Here is a 19,587-nt window from a genome sequence, read left to right as displayed (position 1 = left end):
GAGGTGACATTTCTGAAAGGGTCTCGATAGGTAGGTGGGTGGTTGCCGTGTGCGCGATTAGAGCCCTTTCTGGGCGGGGTGGAGTGCACTGAGGTGGGGGTAGGAGGCGTTGCACAGGACATCAGAAGTGTCTCTGCCATTTAGAGTCACCAGCCCTTGTCAGGAATGTCCGTCCCCTGCGCGCACAGATCATGTACTGGATGCGCCAACTTTATTTTTAACTCTGCAGGGTGGGTCACTCGCCTGGCTTTCGGGAATGACCGTGGAGCGCGCGGCGCCTTCAGCCCCTTTCCCTAGTCCCCAGTGTAGGACTGTGCCCACCTCGAGCTGTGGAGACCTCTGTGCGCTCTGACCAGGACCTCCACTGAGTCAATGGGATTATAACTGGGTTACTGGCAGGAAGAAGACTAAAGATAAACACTTTCGGACAGAAGAAAAACCAGAAGCAAGTAAGTGTAAACTGAAGGCAGAACTAATGTGCCATTGCAAAATTTAATTAATGATCTTTGTGCAAATAGTAAGGGAGCCGTGTTCATTTATTTAGACTACTGTTCGCAGTTGTTTGTTGGTTAAGTTTCCTCCAAAGTACCTGTTGATCCGGGCTGTCATGTTTAATAATAACGTAAAAGCTCTGGATGATTTATCATTGTTATAATATTCACTGATAAAACCGCTAAACATTGTTTTAATAAAGCTATATACAAATTCCCAAGTTATTAATTTTTCTTTTACTGTAAAACAGCCAGGGTGGCGTGCGTCTATAAATTTGCGCAGAAATAGGCCATTGCGCGCGATTGCGCACAAAACTATGCGCTTTCCAGAAGGTATTGCGGAACTATTCAGATAATTTACCAATCTAAAAGAAGCAACACTTAGCTCAAAAGTAGTCTGCTATACTTCAAGTATACTTCCGTCACTTAAAGGAGCACAATGCTACTGAAACGTGTGCTTAGACATTTCCGAAGTACAAGTACTCAGAAGGTGTCTCCAGTGGGCTTCCTGTCATGTTAATACCGGTGCTTTAATGTAGGTAATACTTTAATGCTACTGATGTCATATTAGTTTCACGTCCAATATATTAGGAGAGATCACTCTAAAGTTGCATCATGGTTCTTACGCCTGTCGTTATTTTTTTTTTTATAAAAGTGACCCAAGAAAAGCGCCAGAAATATGTATTTCGTTACATTCCATCGCTTATGTTTGCCAAAGCTTGAAAACATTCCACTGTAGCATGTGAGCTAGTTTTCCCTTTGTTAAAGCACCTTGCAAAGCCTTTTCCACCTTTGATTGAAAGCAGTCTGCTGCCCTTTGAAAGGCAAAGATATGGCACATTTCCTGCTCAAAGAAAGTTCAGCTTTATTCCCCTTAAAAGGACAAGTGAGCATGTGTGGCTCTGTCTGGCCAGGCAGGGACTTCAGTGTAAACACACTCCAGGAATAGTTTATTATCGATTCATCTTAACCTCTTGCAGGATCAAACTCAGTGCTGATGAAGTCCAAACAACACTGACCACAAGAAATGAGCTTCTTCTTTTAGCTTATGTTTTATGGATTGATATCCTTTCTACTCTTGGTTTCGGTATTCATTCTTATATATAAAAAAGCAAGTAATTGTTCTTTACTCCATATTGATCTCTGAGTGCTTGGTGTTTATGTCTCAGATTTACTCTCAGCTGGACCGCAGGCCTACCTCTCCTCAGTCCAGTTGCTCCTGCCGCTACAGTTTCACAAACACTGTAGGTCACACATCTCACCACACCCATCTCTTATTTCATCCTCTCCATCTGACTCTGTGCTGCTCAGAATAACGCATGGCCAGCTAATGTTTTGTTCTGCTCAGAGTGCAGAGCAAGCACCAGCGTAACATTTACTTACAGCTGGAAAAATGGTCTGCAGAGTTGTAATTCAACTCAGGTGCTGATTTGATGTTTGCATTGGACATACTTGTTCACAGTGTAGTTTTGCTATTTAAAAAAAGGGGGTCCAGTAAGTCCAGTAAGAGGAAGGTTACCAACTAATTTCGGCCAAGCATAAAGGTAAAACTTTCATTCACACCTTTAAATATTTTTTCCAAGATCTTCTGCTGGCATTATATGCAGAGCTGTTTCCACAAAAGTCCAAGCTCATGTTGCATATACTTACACGCACCCAGGTCATGCAACATGTGGGGATCTGAAGGAATTCCAGCTGACATTCTTATCATCCCTCTTGACATTTTACTGCTTTGGAGAGATTATCCAGCACCTCTTACCCACTAACTCACAGTGTGCAGTCACAAGAATGATTTATATACAACAGGAACATGTTCTGGGGTCTTTATCTACTGTAGGTGATAGAAATCTATCCACAATCAGCCAAACAAAAAGATTGAATCAAATTAAGCTTTATTAGTAGAGGCGTCAGAACTTAACTGTGTCAATTTTCCGTCATATTTAAACTCAGTAATTTAGTGATATGATGGGTAAAAACTTTAAACAGAATGAAATCACTTTAGAAAAATGAAAAAGAAGTGCAACAGTACACACATGCCTTTTATGCATACCAAACTTTACATCTGTGTATTTGTATTTTTTAAATATTTAAAACATTTTCCAGGGTGACCTCTCACTCAAGGACACCATGAGAGGACACCTTGCTATTGAGACACACATGCTGTGGCAGGCAGAGAACTTGTGACCTTTCTGTCACTGGACTTTCTATAATAAGGAGTTCAGCATGTCTCCAAATGGAACTGACTGCAGCATCACCGTGTATAAACATGTTTGGATTTGTGTTCAGCAGCTAAATGGAGCAGTCGGTCAATCCTCAAACACGATTAGATTCTCACAGCTTTGTGACAGTTTGTGAATATGAATTTGTGGGCCGTGTTAGAGAGGGTTTGTGCAGTAGAAGTGTGTCGTGCAGTCATGCCGGGCCAGGTTGTGCACGAGGTGATAAGGGGATCCCTAGTGGTGGGTGGAGCATCCCTGTGCTGATAACAGCCCTCTGCTGAGGACTGATACTGAGCAGGAGGAGGAGGGACACCTGTAGGATGCCATCACTGCGCATCACTGAGGGCCTCTTCTCTGAATGGACTGAACAAACAAACCTCTGTAGTTTGTAATTTGTGTCAAAGTACACTTAGTAAAATAAAATACTTACAGTAGAGACAATTTAAGTTTTTTTAATATATATGTTTGCCACCTTTTAAAGTAATATTGAACTAATTATAAAGATGCAAAGTACTGAATATCATATGAAATACTGAGCACTGTGCAGGTAAACTATTAAAAGTATTACACTTATAATAACATAATGCCAGTAGTGAAGATAATCTCATAGAGATGGAGTCCATCTACTGTTTTTAGTGAACTTTAGAATCACATCAAAAACTACAATTATTATCATCAGATTACAGATTATAGCCTTTATCTGTAATCCATCATTTAAAGCTCTAATGTTAGTAAAAGCAAAATGCATGCGCCCTTAGTTTGTGCTGTAAAGGGGGACTTTGGCATGTTCTGTACCCCCATGCTTCATCTAATGGAGTATTAACCTAAGTTAGACTCCCCGCCTCACTTCAGCTCACATGACTATTCTCACCAACAAAAAGACGCAAACACGGACACGTTCGTACTTCGAACTACGTGAGCGGCATCATTCAAAAGAAGGCGGTTTCGTCACGTTTCTGCAGTACAGAGGGGTTCCCCTCCCCCCGTGTGGCATGATAAGAGAGCTATGCTGCATCCAGATAGAGCTATCTGAGTGGTTGCCCTTCAACCCGCCATTCCACACGAAGAATACACAGACACACTGCGCTGTGACAGTTGACCAAAGTCACACGTACAAAATGGAGACTGTGAGGGGCACAGAAACTCATGTGGGCAGCTTGAAAGCTGCCATACATTTGATTTTTGTGTAAAAATATCCTAAAACTGCAGCTGATATCACACCAATGCCCCAAATTAAATTCTGGTGTCAGTTATAGATACAGCCTCGTATAGATTGAAACTTAAACTCCCCTCCAAAAAAAAAAAGAACTGCAGAGAGAAAGAATAAAAGCAGAATTTATCAATAGTTGGATGGAAACTAACTGTAAATATCATCACTGGTTGTGATGCAGATAATATTTTGACATCTTTTAGACTATTAGATTGGAAAATTGCCTTTATATTGTCCCTAAATTAACGTTACATTCTGCAGCCAACAGCCCAATGATATACAATTAACTGTAAAAGCACTAAATTCTAACAATTTGCAGAAAACATTAAATAAAGTAAACCATACAGTTTGTCATTTTTTTCTATTAATCATTCTAACTGAACTAATTGGGACAGGGAATAAATGATCATTTGTTTAGAAATGACCAAAGCTGTTATTCTTGTATTATAATCCTAATCGATCATAACGTGACAGTGCTCTGTGTATTTGCCCTCTGTTTCAGGTCGCCTTCAGCATTCCGGGTTCATCCTGCCGCTTTTTCCATCTGCTCATCTCCCTCTTCACCCAGACCACCTGAGGACGCCGCCAGCCGTCCCCCCGCCCGCTCGTCACCCTGGCTGCCGCCATGACTTCCACCACAGATTTTGACAATGTGGAGATCACGCAGCAGTACAGCCACATCAACACCCGCTTTGACCTCTCTGATGAGGAACTAGACAATGACAACAGCTCTGCCAGGCTGTTTGAGCGCTCGCGCATCAAGGCCCTCGCAGGTGAGTGCCTGCATAGTAAACAGGCTGCGTCCTCGGTGACAGATTTTCGAGATGACAGTCTTTTTAAAAGCGAAAGAGAAGGGCACAGAGGATGAGCTGTAAAGGGTGAGCACCTGTTTAACTTTAGTGGGGTTGAATAAAACTGTAACCTTCACTCAGATTTTTGTTACAAAAATTACAAAACTCCCACCGCAGGTCAGCTTTGAGTTTACTCCACGGCTTTTGCTAGCACTCTCCAGGGTTGGTTGTGTATGGATGAATCTAACAGTTACACCCAACCAGCAGCTGAGCCCTGACACTGCTCCACACCCTCTGCAAATAACTGGGATCACTTGCACATTCCCTGAATGTCCAGTGTCTGACCGATCTGGACAGCTGCCCTGTCTCTCTTGCTCCCATAGCACAGATCTTTGGGATTTCTGGCTAAGCTGGTAAGCTGTGACCCACCTGTGGGCCTGCTGCTCTGAGTTTTTAAATAGCAGTGTTCCTGTGGTAGCAGGAAGCGAATCACAAAAGGGGAGTGATGGAGGGTCAACACCATGGTCGGGGCACAAGAGAGATGATAGGACACAAATTAATCTCTGTGGAGTTCAGACTTCTGGAAGGGCTTAAGATATTTAAAGAGATTGTAATGATGTTGACACTGAAACGTAGTCCTCAATGAACTTTGAACAAAAGCATTTTTTAAATGTTAAATGTTGTCAAATACACTAGTATTTAACACATCATCACCACATACAGTTTAAATGACAAACCTGCTAGTGGGCAATGACACCCAGCAGACACTGAGCAACATTAGCTTTTCCCTGTGTCATCTTTGGATCCACCTGACCAACACAAGTCCAATATTTACTACTTCTGGCGGTCATACAAAGGCAGCAGCGGCTGAACCAAAACATCTGCAGGATATAAAAGCAAAAAATATGCTTAAAGACATTTAAAAGGATCCTTTTATCTCAGCAAACTGAGGGCTAATGGAGAGTTAGCAATCTGACCCGCTATAATAAGAAAATAAATATTTAATAGAATGGCTTTAACAATACAGATCAATGTAGTTGATCACTGACACAAAAGCTGACAACTTCAACTTGTGACTGGATTTTGTGTAAGCACACACTGGCTCTTACATTCTGTGTGATATATATATATTATGCGTGAATGCATGGTTTCCTGTGAGGCCGTTATGGGTGGGTATACAATTTGAGTCCAGTGTGGAAAAACTGGGCTCACCGACCAACAAGGAAAACCGCTTTAGGGAGAATTATGTTGCAGACACAGATGACTGGTGTCACTTAGCTGCTTTACCGTCATCACGTCAATCATGTTAATGCTGCTTCTCTCACTGCTGCGGCTCATTAGTCTAACCCAATTTTCTCCTTTTACAAAATTTACAAACAATTTTGCACCATTTGAACCATTTGAACCATTTGCTTCAAGCAGTGAAGGCGCCAGACAAAAAACAGAAAATGGGCAAACACAGAAGGCAAATTATCTGTAAAATTCTGGGCTGGATAACAACGATTAAAGTAGCAGTTTTGCCGATGAACATCAACCTCTCTCATCAAAGCCATCTTTTTTTTGCAGACAGGCACATGTCAGTACATCGGTGGATCTGTGGAAACATTTTTACTCGTCATAAATAGTACCAAAATTGTGATTTGAACTTAGATTCAGTAATTTCCATATCTTAGTAGTTTTCAATATTTCATATTCTGGACAAAAAAAACTCCAGAGGTTTGATTCCGGCTCCTATTTTGGGTTTCCAGTATTTATTTTTGTTTCGCCTTTTGCAGGATATTTGTTGTTTTTTTTGTTTTTTGTGTTTATAAAGAAGCACTACTTTTCCTGCTGTCTCTTTAAGTGATGAAGGCTTCTGTGTGTGGGTGCTGGTGATGTTGTGTTAGAGTGCTGCTGCTGTAATGCAATAAGTGTTTCCTGTCAGAGAGAGAGAGAGAGAGAGAGAGAGTGAAGGAGGGAGGAAAGTGATAAGAGAAGCAAGAGATGAGAGAGGCTGTGAATGACACCCGCTGCTGATTTACAGCTTGTGAGCTCAGAAATATGCTCTCAGCAAGCCATCAAAGAACATACAGGCTGTACTGAATATACACTAGTTTACACTGCGTCTCACTTTGGCTTAGAAAAGACACGTTTCTTTAAGATACGCTTCAGTTTCGTGATGGTTTATTGGCTCAAAAAAAACCTACCTCTCCATGTGTACAGTTAACATTCAGCGATGTCACGACTTTGTGGGAGTGTTGGGTATGGGGAGGAGGGGGTTTGGGGGAACACGTGGATGTATTGAAACATAGTGTATGCACGGCTGGAGCTGGAGAAACCACTCAGATCTGAACTGAAGGCTGCCTGAGCTCTGGTGTTGCCTGAGAGTGGAGGCAGAGCATCACCACGGCAGCAGTGAGGAGAGTGAAAAAGTGGAAGGAGGGAGGGAGGGAGGGAGCAGGAGTGAACGTGAGAGGGATCTGGAAAGGAGGACAGAGAGCCAAGAGACTGGGAAGAAGAGAGACGTGGTGTGCCAAGCTCCTCTGCTGGCTCCAGAGGCGGTGTGTGTTCCTGTTGTTGTTGTTTGGGGGTCAAGATGAGCAGCCCGTGCCTGCTGCGCACTGCCCCTATAAGCCAACCCCGGCTCAGAGAGGTCAAGATCAGCGTGAAGGCCAGCAGCAGGGAGACTACAGCCATTCGGAGCAGCAGCGGAGGGGCCAAGGAGGCTTCCAGTCGCTCTTACATGCCACCTGAAAAGGAAGCACCTGTGCGGGTCAGCGTGAGCAGCAGCAGCCGGAGCAGGAGCACGCCGCCGGTTCACAGGGCCCAGAGACCCGAGAGCAGGAAGTCATCAGGGGGAAGCACCTGCAAGCAGCAGCAGCAGCCGGAGCACCACCCGGAAAAGAATGGCACCATCCTGCATGTCCCGCTTGGCGTGGCGCCCACGGGGCTGTCCCCTTTCTCCTCATCCTCCTCCTCGTCCTCCTCCTGCACTCCCAGACGTCAGCGGCCCTCTCGCCCCCATGCTGCCCCTGCCCCCACCCCCCTCCTCCTCTCGTCCTTCTCCTCTTCCTCCTCGGCCAAGAGTATGAAGCGAGCTCGCTGGCTGAGTTACAGCACCTCTAACATCTGCTTCAACTCCATCCTGGATGGGCGCTTCAGGCAGCTGCAAGGTACAGGGTCCTGGTGGCAGAGCTGTGCGTGTGTGTTTGTGTGTGTGTTTGTTCACCCTCTTATGCCTCACAGACACTTTTCCAATTATGCCCCTCACTTACCCAACTTGGGTTTCTTGTTAGGCCGGGGTGAGATGGCAGGGAGGTCGAGCTGCGAGTTGAGTAAGTGTGAGGCTAGTTTGTCATCCTGTTGTAAGAACTGGAAAAAGGCAGCAGCAAGTAAGTGCAAACTTCCATAGCAGTTGCCATTTTATTAAATGTATTTGGTTGTAATTTATTTATTTCCAGGAAGCTGTGGCTCTGCCCCAATTGTTCACTGACTTGACTTTGAATAATTCATAGGCAAACTCCTAAAAAGGTTGTGATGTTTTTCCCTCCAAAGCCATTCATGGCTGGCTACTGTTACGCATTCTTATGTGCCCTGTTTTTTATTTATAAACAAGAAACATATCAGTCATTGTGCCACCTATTCTCCGTACGGCCCTTTCCACTTATAAACTCTTCCAAAGTACAAAGTATGAGTGCGCTTCGTTCCTAACCTCCTTTTCCCCTGAATGACTTGCGTTGGTGGTGTTAAAAAACAATCAATTTCTCTGATGGTTTTACCTTCTCCCTGCCCGTGTTATTAAGGTTTTAAAAGAGAGGTCTGCCGTCACAGTGGATCTTTGTTAGCTTGCACTATGCTCTCCAACTCCCCGATGACAGGAGTGCATTAGTGAGTGGAAGAAAATGGAGGAGACGATGCAGGAACAGAGAGGGGAAATGCTTTTTTTTTTTCCCTGCCTCTGCTAGATTTCAAGTATTGACTGATTCTGCAGACTGCAGAGGCAACTGATATGTGAAGCAGCAAAGTTTTGAAGCCTCCCCAAATCAGGGATGTGTCTTGAGATGTGTATTGATCCGCCAAATGCATTTCATGATATTTTATTTACTTCCTATTTACCTGCTATTAGGGAGATATGGCCAAGACTGCAGTTGGGCAGAATAAGATTTGTGTTTCACGTTTATTGGTTTACTTTTGAAATGTACACATGCTCGCTGTTGTCAAGTATGTCTGCCGCCGAGGTTACAAGAAGCAGTCTTTGAGTTGTTTGGCTGACCTTTAACCCTTTTAGTTTTCACCAGTGGTGTATGCACCTCTCTCCAAGCCCTTAATCCTCTGCTGTTTTCTAATTATAAATACAATCTCACCATTGGATTGATTCTCAGATTATTTCTTAATGTCTTCTTTAAGCTTGAGCCAGGCTTTACAGTTCACTTGCTTCTTTTGCAGCTGCTCTAAATACCTTTGAGTGAGAACGCATCAAGAAACCCTGGGAGCATCAAATATGCATTAATATGATGCTCAGCAGTTGCCAAGTACACGTAATGAAGACTCAGACAATCCACTTGCCCAGTAAGCAAAATGTTTTAGTCAGTTAGATGTCTAGAAGACATCTGTAGTAGTACTGTAGTGCTCAGATATTTAGGGTAAAATCTGGTTGAAAGGTCAAGCTTTAGTAGATGTACCAAATCTCACATAGACATTGTTTAACCAGCTATATATCTATTTAAAAAAAAAGCTTATTTTTGCATTGAAACTGATTGCTTGATGAATGATTTAACCTACTCACCTAGATCCTATCTCTGACTGCTTCTCTCTATTCTATATCTGCCAAAGTATAGCCTGCTTTTAGCCCAATCCAACATTTAGAGATGTTTTTGGTGGTACAAATATGTGATAATAGGAGGTAAGTGTTGTTCAGTCTTGTTAATAAAGCACAGTATGATAGCTGTGGGACAGGTTGAGCTGGCAGTGCCATGACTCAGTCATGTAACGCGGTGCTCTAAGACCTTTGGGCCAAACTCAATAAAAGCTGACTGTGGGAAAAGACGGATCAAGCTTTATACAGGGAAACTCCATCAGCATGAATAAGTCATCGGGCTTTCGCTGGAGTCAAAGAGTGAACGAGAAATTACAAAGTAAAAGCATGTGAAACAGAGGAGTGTTTAGTAAGGTTGCACTGATAGCAGGCGGGAGGCTGGATAAGGGACAAAATGCAGGCGTGACAAGACGCAGCTGCAGTCCAGTGGAAAAAAAAAAATGAAAGCGAAGTGAAAGAAGTTGGACATACAGTATGACTGCTGCACTTACATTTAATATTTAATAGCATGGCAACAGCAGGGCGACGAACAGCTGAACAGTAAGGTTATACTCAGCCTGTATCACAAATTATTAGTACAGCCAGTTTTATATTTATAAGCTGGACTTAAATGTTCATGTTTCACTTCCATCCAACATTAATGCTTTCGAATAGCTTTGATTGATCAGTTTACAAACTGTGATACTTTTGCATTTCACACTAGCTTCACAGATGTTTAAGCTGAACTACATAAATAATGTTAAAATGAAATATTAATCAAAAACTGAATTAATGACCAATAAACCGTCTTCCTGCTCAGTTTCATAAAATCATGGATTTTGGTGCTCCAGTCTTCTTTTTCCTGGTGAGTGCACCAGACCTCAGTTGATGTTACTGTTGGCGTGTCGTTGAACATGGCGCAGACAAACATCTCAATAGCTTTAACACAAATAACAACATATTCCATATTAGTAAGTAATCAGAGGAGGCGTGTCCCGATTCCTGCTCCTTTCTGTGACTGAGTTTGAGCTCGCCTTATTTTGACGTCTTATTTTTGAAACAAGAGAGCCAAGAAAACTTTTGGACTTAAGAAGAAATGCTATCTTTGTCTCGTGTTAAATATAGAAGGTCAAAAAGCAAATGGAAAACCCAAACCTATGACCCGTAGAGATAGGGTGTCTAGCTAGGCTCTCTTATGCAATGTTATGGTTCGGATCACTGCAAATCAATACAGCGCTGTCCTCGGTGACATTCCTCTCCTTATGTGAGTGGTCTCTCCAGAATAAAAGTGCATCCCTTCCAGCCAAAAAGCTGCAGGAAGTGTTGTGGTAAAAGGTTCCAGAGCAAGCACGTACTCTTGAAGCTTATCCAATAACCTGTATGTAACAGTCTCCTAGGCAGCAAACTATTTGAGCTCTCTATTATTAAGTACTCTCAAGTGTATGAAACCCCTGACTTACATTTACAAATTTATTCTGCTCTCCATCAGCAATTCATGGTGTTAAATCGTGTATTCTTTAAATAATATTTGAAGGTCATAATTCAGCAGGCTTAGTGGCCTCATATTCTCAAAGGGAAGTGCCTCTAAAATCATCAGTGGTGACACTAAATTATTATTATTATTATTGTTATTATTATACAGCCATCTGGTCTTAGTCACCCTCCAGATTTCATACCCTCAGTTACACTTTAAATTTCTTCCTTAGTAATTTTTGACCCCAGGTGTCCTTTTTGTCTTCATCTGAAATGTAAATTCTAGTTAACCACTCAACAACTGTGGGACTATGAAATGTCCAGAGGGCTCTATTAATTTTAATTGGATCTGCAATAGATATCTCATTACTTTTAATTGATGTGACTGATTTTTTTTCTTTCTTTTTTTTGTTCAGTGTGATTTGCTACGCAGACTTTCTGTGATATAAATGCAAAAGCTCCAAATTTTTATTACATTGTAAATCAACTCTGAGACCAGCAAAGAGAAACTCTTATATGTATCTCAATACTCGAATATTAAAATCACAGATGTAACCAGATCATGAGTCAGTAATCAGGTTAAAATTATAATTTTCTGCTGCTCTAAAAAACCCATAACTGAGTTTATGGGATTAAACAGAACTTAGTTTCCCAAAGAGGGCCGAAGGCTTTTTTTTTATTTTTACAGAGCACTTATGTCATATTGAGCTTGTTGAACTGTTCATCTGGAGACAGCTCAGTGGGGTGCATGCAAACAACAGCTTCCCTCCCTCACACTCTCCCCTCCTATCTTCCCTCCCCCGTTGTACTCCCATGCTTCCTAAATGGCCGGGAGCATCCATGTGGGCTGCGTCCCCTCTCAAGGTCTCCCGATGTGAAGTCATACGGCAAAACTCTGTGCACGTCGCAGGGATGCACTGTAATTGTCCTCTCCTCTCTAAAACCCTCTGGAGGCAGAACTCTAAATAGTTCAGAAAGGATTTGTTACAGTTTTTATTTTTATTCGAGCCTTTTTGTGCGTGTGTCTCTGCTTTCTGTGCTGCTGACAGATAATGATGTGGCCATTTGTGCTAAATCAACACTGACACCACTAATGGAGCTTTGCATGTTTTAATTGTCATTACTTTTTCATGGCGCAGTTATCCATGTGGATGTAGCCGAGCGGTGTGTGCTGTTGTTCTGCTGAAGGGAGCAGAATGAAGCATGATTTATTTACAGTAGTCCGCTGCACCTTGTGTTTTACGTACAATAACGCCTGATTTCTTCTCTTTGATATGCTAAAGATCGAGCTGCTGCTGCTGGGCGGTTTTTAAAAGTAGGGAAGATGCTGCTGGTGATGTGTCTTGGTCTCTTCTCCTGGATGGGTCTCTTTGGACTAAACCTAACACTGCAGTCACTCTCCCCATTACTTTCTTTCAGATCTGACTCACCCTCTTTTTCCTTTCGTCCTCTTGACAAGTTTACCTAGCAGACTCCCCGTCTCCCCCCTCTTTGTCCTTCTTAACCTTTAAATCAATATCTTTAACAACCTCCCTCTACTACCTCTTCTTTTGTTCCTCCTCTTGAGCTGTTCTTTACTTGTTCTCAACAACCTCAGTGTTTGAATCATTTATTACACCAGTCCTTAAGGATGCAGTCCTTTGCACTCCGTGGTTTGCAGCTGTATTCGGGTTCGGGAATAAACAGGGCGATCTGCAGCAGGCATGCCAAAGGGAAGTCATGTGGTGCAAGCTGGGATGACTTGAGGAGAGAATGTCTCATCACTGATCTAAAGTTTAGGAAGCTATGTGTGGGATAAAACAAAAGCAGGGGAGAGGTGGGGATTTGTACTGAGTTGTGAGTAAAATCAAGGTCAGTATAATCAAAAAGCATCACCCTTCTGCTTTACTTGATCCAGTCTAAATTAGTGTACCAGGTCTCTGAGCTTTAATTAAATCCTCTGTGTTAAATCAATTTATCCTTTTACAACTTCTACTGTGATGCCAAGCAAGATTTAATTGTAAATTAAATTTTTTACTCTCACAGAATTTGACCATTTTTTAAATAATAAAATTCTCAATAGCTGAAATAATTTCATGCACTGAACATCCATTTAATCTTTGTTGTATTTGGTTATACTATGAATGGATTACCAGCTGCAAAGTAATTTGTACGAATGTTTCTGATTTAGGTTATTTTTCATGGAGTAATAACTGCTAACATTTTTGTCCGTTTATCCTTATCTTAGTTTTAATTTTTCATTGTCTGGTACTGATACCAGTACTGGTGACTTATTAACAGCCATTCATCTTCTTTCTTAACCAGTGCTCAGAGGAACTGCAAAAATAATTAAAGCTACATATCAGATTTGTATAAATCTTAAAGTAAATAACCTGAAGGGCTGTTTGGAAGGGTTGCCAGAAATAAAAAAGAACGTGCCAGCAAAGCTTAGTTTTGCGAAATTACAAGTGAACAAAGTAGAAGACGTCTGGAACAATGCCCTTTGGATAGACAAGGCCACCATGGAGATGTCTGCCATAATGCACAAAACCAAACACAGCCTAATGACAACAAACACCTCATACCAACTGTCAAGCACGGTGATGAAGGGGTGATACTGGGCACCTTCCAGTCCTTGAGTCAACAATGAAATCCTCTGTATAACAAAGTATTCTAGTCTCACATGTGAGGACATATGTCCGACTGCTAAAGCTTGCTCCAAACTGAATCATGCAACAGGACAAAGATCCCAATCACAGCAGCAAATCTACAGCAGAATGGCTGAAAAAGGAAAAAACAATCAAGATGCTGCAATGACTCAGTTAAAGTCCAGACCTCAGCCTGATTGATATGCTGTAGTGGGCTCTTAAGAGACACATGCATAAACAAATGCCTGCAACCCCACATAGTGTATAAGAGTAATTTCGGCCATATTTCAGAAGCCTTGAGTTGAGGATTTCCGCCATCATCGTTTTGGATGGAAAAAAAATGGATGTGATGAGAAAGTACAGATTGTGACTTATGGATAATGGCTTGTGACTGATAACTTGTTAGCCAATGGTGGTTTCATACCACAGATCATTCATTTTAAACATGGCACAGTATGACTAAAATTTACAAAATAGACTTTATTTTTATTTAGTATGGCCTAAAACGAGTGACTGAGTCGGTAAAGTCGGCAGAAAAGTGTTCTCAGAGGTCGTGACAGAAAGCCCCTTTCCCATAGACTTGCATAGGACCACTAATCTTTTTGCAACCACAATCATTGCCATCTAGGGGCCTTCAGACAGAATGCAGGCAGGCTGACCCAGAGGCCACACACATTTTTATACTGTCTGTGTGCAAAAGTGCATGAACTGAAGCAAAATTGTAAAGAATTACTGGCTAAAAATTCTCTAAAATGATGTGAGAGACTTACAAAGTCATGCAGAAAATGATTACGTCATGTTAATGTTGATAAAGGTGGTTATACAAGCTACTGAATCGTGGTGCGTGTACTGTACTTTAATACACTGCTTCTACATTTTGCTTAGTTGGTTGGTTTTATAAATAACACTGAAATATGTAATGAATATGTAAAAAAAAACACTGTAATATGTCATATTTAGGTCATTAAAGTAGGTCTTATAGAAACACACTGAATGCCCATTTATAGCAATACACCCACTCAGACCTCCCACATCTCCATTTACAGTGCATTTGGCCACAAATAAAATAAACAGAGTGTAGTACATTGGGTCTTTCTGCCATATGGTCCCATCAAAATTGGTTTTATTTTTGCTGCTGAGTAGGAGGAATATCTTCCGTACATTTTAATATGACGCGCGCGTCTGCGTGAGCGTGATGTGTCACCATGTGGGCAGCGCTCATCCTCCCAAAAACCTCTCAGTGTGCGATGCTCATGCTATCTTCATCTTTCTGCCTTGCCATTCCTGAGCTTTTTGGAGCATTTTCAACAAAATTACAACACGTGGCACAAATACGCTGCATCATGTCTGAGGAGGCATTGATAGTTACAGTAAAGCTTTTCCCTTGTGAGCAGACAACAAGCCTCCATTATATAAAAAATCATGAAGACATATGAGCAGTCATGCTATTTACCAGTTTAAGCGGAAGTGACCGCTAATATCTGCTCCATAATCAAGTAAAAGGTCAAAACTGCCAGATTTCGAGATTTTTCAGCATTTTAAGAGGCTTGATGGATGGTTTGATTGGCATGCTGTTCGGATTCTAATAAAATAGATGCACTGTACAAATACAGTGGGGATAATGGGACAGGCCCTTTAAAATTGGCTGTGTCATACAGAGGAGGTCTTCTTCAGAAGGGCAGCATGCTGACAAGATTGATTGTTTAATGAAGATTCTGTTAGGTGGATATTGATGGATTACTGAACCGGCATATGGGTCACAGGCCTGGAGGCCCAGAGCCTGATTCTTCCTTTGAAGTGACATTTCTTGTTGGTGCTCACAGTGTTTTGCACCCGGTTGATCGGTCTTTTAATTCTGTCTGCCAATCACATTTAATTAAAATACAGTAAAGTTGGTAAAGGAATATAAATTAGGGGGAAGTGGAATAGTTCTGTTTAATAAACTGCAATGGTTTTCTATGGAATTTAGGTCTGGTGGTGTTTCCAATATTTGGAAGGGGTTAAAGTTCATTTAAATGTCTCATTGTCTTATTTTTACTTCAACAGCATAAATGAATATATTTCCTGGAGGCAGATTTGATGTACGGCATGAAACAACATTATTAGCTGAGATGAATTTAACAACTGGAAACAAGTTGAGTGGATGCTGGCTGCAGACAATGCTAACTTCATGTTTTTTAGCAGCAGTGAAGCAGAAGTATACACCTTTGCTTTACCCTGTACTAGGAATTAATTTAACTTGCATGATTTCTGTGGCTCTGGAGCAGATTTGCAGATGTTCTGTAACTCCTGCCAGGTTCTTCCTTCAGCCTCCCAGGCTTCCACTCGTCTAACGTGCCCTTATGCAAGACTGTAAATCCCTACCAGCTCCAGTGCTGCTCCTCTGTAGCTCTGAGGATTTTGCATTATTCATGGGGCTCATGTTCTTTCTTAACTTTGTGCTCTCATCAGACGAGCGAGAGGCGGTTCAGAAGAAGACCTTCACTAAATGGGTCAACTCAATTCTGTCCCGGGTTGGCTGTCGCATCTCTGACCTCTACCTGGACCTGCGGGATGGACGCATGCTCATTAAACTGCTGGAAGTGCTGTCTGGTGAACGACTGGTAAGAAACATTTCTGTTTCAGTTTATATTCCTTTTTATATTCTGTGTATTACTCAAAAGTCTCTTGTAGTCATTCATTTTTCTTTGAAATGCTCTCCTAAAATCGTTTTTTTGTTCTGGTCTTTATAGCCCAAACCAACGAAAGGCAGGATGCGTATCCACTGTTTGGAAAATGTGGACAAGGCTCTTCAGTTCCTCAAAGAGCAAAGGGTCCACCTGGAGAACATGGGTTCCCATGACATTGTTGATGGCAACCATCGCCTCATCCTCGGACTCATTTGGACCATCATTTTGCGTTTCCAGGTAAACCTAGGATATGTGATTGTCTGTGTCATGTTGTTTTAGACTATTCTGTGTACATTGTTTTCCTTTTCTTTAATCTCAGAGACCAATTCTTTGTAAATGTAAACATACTCAACCAATAAAGCTGATTCTGATTTTCAGTCCAGTCTTTGTACCTGAGCATTTTCAGAGGAATGTTGTCCTGTTAAGCCTCTTACAGTTTTTCTCAAATGCTAAAACACATGTCACAAACGTTACCACCAGGTCCCCCAATGTCCAAACACAACACCCTTCTCTAAAGCTACATAAACACAACCACACCTTCCCACTGCAAAACTCAAACTCCCACACCAAGAGAGCAGCTCGAAGCTGTCAAAACTGTAAACACTATACACAGCATTACACACTACAGCAAAACAATTGAAAACACAATGCTCAATTTGTGAGAAGGTTCTTTGGTTCATAACTGCCAATGCATATTTTTATAAACTGTACAGTAACGGATCGTCATAGAACCCTGCAGAGGATTAGGCATTTAGATTTGTGAGTTTCACATGAAGACTATAAATCGATAAAAACATCCTGCATGTACGTACACTACTGTAACAACTCAATGCAAAAACAGAATCTATCGCACACAACAGTACTCTCGGAAACATGATCAGGGTGTGAAGTCTTTTTTATTGTCTACACGGTCTTTTTACAGTATTACACACAGTCACTGTGCGGCATCATGTCGCCGAGCTGCATTGGGCCACATCACCACATCCACATCACAGGCTATATTGTCCCTTGCTAGGCACCGCGGGAAAAACGCCCTGGAATGGCGAATCCATCCCTGGAAGGCCTCCACTGGGATGTCAGCACAGGCCAGCTCCATTGCCCGTACGAGGTTCTCTCTTGTGTATGGCTGTCTGTCATACACCTTCCATCTCCATGATGAGAAGAACTCCTCTATAGGGTTCAGGAAAGGGGAGTAGGGTGGCAGACAGACATTTAAAAAGTGGTCACTGTTGGTGGTGAACCACTCTCTGATTTGGTGTGTTTTGTGGAAGCGGACGTTGTCCCAAATGATCACATACATGTGATGTGCTAGCCTAGGATGGTGTTGTTGACGGTCCAGGAGGATGTCTTTTAGCTCCTCTAGGAAGGTGAGGAGACGTTGGGTGTTGTAAGACCCAAGGACAGCATGCCGGTGGACAAGCCCCTCCGTACCCATAGCTGCACAAAGAGTAATATTACCCCCCCGTTGGCCAGGAACCTCAGTGATGGCTCTTTGGCCAATGATGTTACGGCCTCTTCGCCTTCGTTTCTGGAGGTTGAAGCCAGCCTCATCCAGGAAGAGGTACTCATGGGGTCTGGCCATCGCGTCCAACTGCATTATCCTCTGTGAACATGGAAAAGCGTACAGGTGTTCAGAACGGTCAATCAGGTAGCACAGTATTGTCCAGAAGTAATGTAGGCCACTAAGCAACACAGTATGTCCACTAACTGTACTGTGGACATGGATGTATACGTACTTGCACATACTCGTAACGTTGTTCTATGTGTCGCGCAGAGTTGCGCTCAAAGGGAACCCTGTAGACCCGTTTCATCCTCATCTGTTGGCGCCGGAGAACTCGGTCTATTGTGGACACGCTGACAGCATCAATGTTCTCAAAGTTTACATTATCTGCAATGACTTTGTCTCTGATCTCTCGGAGTCTAATGCAGTTGTTCTCACGGACCATATCTGCAATGAGGGTTTCTTGTGCCGCTGTGAATATGGCAACCCTCCCACCTCTATGTGGCATCCTTTCAGCTCTAAAGAAAGAAACATGTGTTGTCAATTGACTGATTTATATGTAAAACTACATGTAAAGTAACAGACCACTTTCACAGGCCTGTAAAACTGTAGTGTGACAAAGAAAGCAATAGCGTACTATACCTGTTGTGTTGTCTAAATGCCTTGATAATGGTGGCCACGGTGAACCTACTCAGGTTTGGATGTACTCTTCGTCCCGCTTCAGCCATTGTCATGCCATGGCCAATGACATGATCAATTACTGTTGCTCGCATATCATCTGTTATGATGGTGCGAGGTTGTCTTCTTCTCCCACCTGGACCTTCTCCTCTCTCTTGTTGGCCTCCTTCTCTTCCTCCTCTACTCCGAACTCCTCTTCTTCTTAGGCCTTCACCTCTTCCTCCTCTGATCTCAACCCCTCTTCCTCTTTGGCCTGCAGCTCTTCTCCTTCCGCACGCTCGAATGCCTTCATCCATTGTGATTGTTTGGCATCTTCACCAAACTATGCTTTTATAGGTGGGGTCACATCATTAGCAACAGGTGTCTTCAATTTTGAGTCGTTGTGTGTAGTGACTGACGCCAGGTGTGTTCCCTGTGTTCAAAGATTGGTGACTGTGGCAAGCATTTTGCATCACATGGGCTTTCATTTGAGAATATGAGCAGAGTTGTTTTGCAACATGTGTTTTAGCAAGGAAAAATGTGTTTAGATTTATGAGTACAGAGGGTTGTGTTTTGTGAATTGTGTCTTCATGTGACATGTGTTTATGGTACTGGAATATGGTGGCTACATTTAGTAAATGTGTTTAGACTACTGGTCATTTGGGTTACAGGATTGGCTTTTGTGTTTTAACATTTGAGAAAAACTGTAACACTGACCTATGAATCATAATCAAGGCACATAGCTCAAGGGATGAACCAGTCTTCAGCAGCTTATCACAAAACCATATAAATGCTTCTCATTTCTTTAGTTGAATCCACGGGCAATGCCACTGATAATACAGACTGACAGGCATAAAATATTTTTTTGTGCCACCGAGATGATTCCCAAAGCACTATCAGTCATATCTCAGCATGGTGTGCAGTGTGTCTCTTAAATATCTGAGGAAAATCAAAGCTGGAAACACAAGAACTGGACTAAAAATCAGTGATAACAGGTGTTATGGACTCTCGGTCTTGTCTAAACAGATGGAATTATGAATACAGAAAAGTTTGGTCAGATTTGGATCCTCCATGAAATGCCAGAAAATACACTTTAGAACACACTGAGTCATGGATTGACCTCCCCAGAATCTTGACTTTAATATCATTGAAGCAGTGTGGGATCATTTTGACAG

At 42.2% G+C, this 19,587-nt stretch overlaps 2 protein-coding genes across 3 annotated transcripts in view; one reads left to right on the top strand and one right to left on the bottom strand.

Annotated features, from left to right (window-relative positions):
* Positions 1-133: 133 nt before the first annotated feature.
* Positions 134-19,587, top strand: part of sptb (spectrin, beta, erythrocytic) — a 47,842-nt gene continuing 28,388 nt past the window's right edge. The window contains exons 1-4 of one of the 2 annotated variants that reach the window (XM_084914530.1): positions 134-449; positions 4,423-4,693; positions 16,037-16,188; positions 16,318-16,491. In XM_084914530.1, the coding sequence (XP_084770656.1) occupies positions 4,546-4,693; positions 16,037-16,188; positions 16,318-16,491 (474 nt within the window). In that variant the 5' untranslated portion in view covers positions 134-449; positions 4,423-4,545. Of the gene's footprint in view, positions 450-4,422; positions 4,694-7,161; positions 7,864-16,036; positions 16,189-16,317; positions 16,492-19,587 lie in introns of those variants that run through there. The other variant, XM_084914529.1, reaches the window with a different exon arrangement.
* Positions 17,189-18,277, bottom strand: LOC146365814 (uncharacterized). The gene is made up of 2 exons (XM_084915483.1): positions 17,991-18,277; positions 17,189-17,857 (listed from the first exon to the last, which is right to left on the bottom strand). Exons 1-2 carry the CDS (start codon positions 18,261-18,263, stop codon positions 17,189-17,191), a joined length of 942 nt encoding a protein of 313 aa, XP_084771609.1. The 5' UTR covers positions 18,264-18,277.

This window comes from Perissodus microlepis, chromosome 19, assembly GCF_051167445.1.
Source record: "Perissodus microlepis isolate ML-2025 ecotype Zambia chromosome 19, ASM5116744v1, whole genome shotgun sequence".
NCBI lineage: Eukaryota > Metazoa > Chordata > Actinopteri > Cichliformes > Cichlidae > Perissodus > Perissodus microlepis.
Note: the sequence above shows the minus strand (reverse complement) of the source record. Positions and strands in the feature narration are given on the sequence as shown.

What these genes read in the sequence shown, in the direction of transcription:
- LOC146365814 (XM_084915483.1), bottom strand. Translation starts at nt 18,263, where the DNA reads ATGCCACATAGAGGTGGGAGGGTTGCCATATTCACAGCGGCACAAGAA. An exon ending in AACGTTACGAGTATGTGCAA is followed by an intron (nt 17,858 to 17,990) that starts GTACGTATACAT and finishes CCATGTTCACAG; the next exon opens with AGGATAATGCAGTTGGACGC.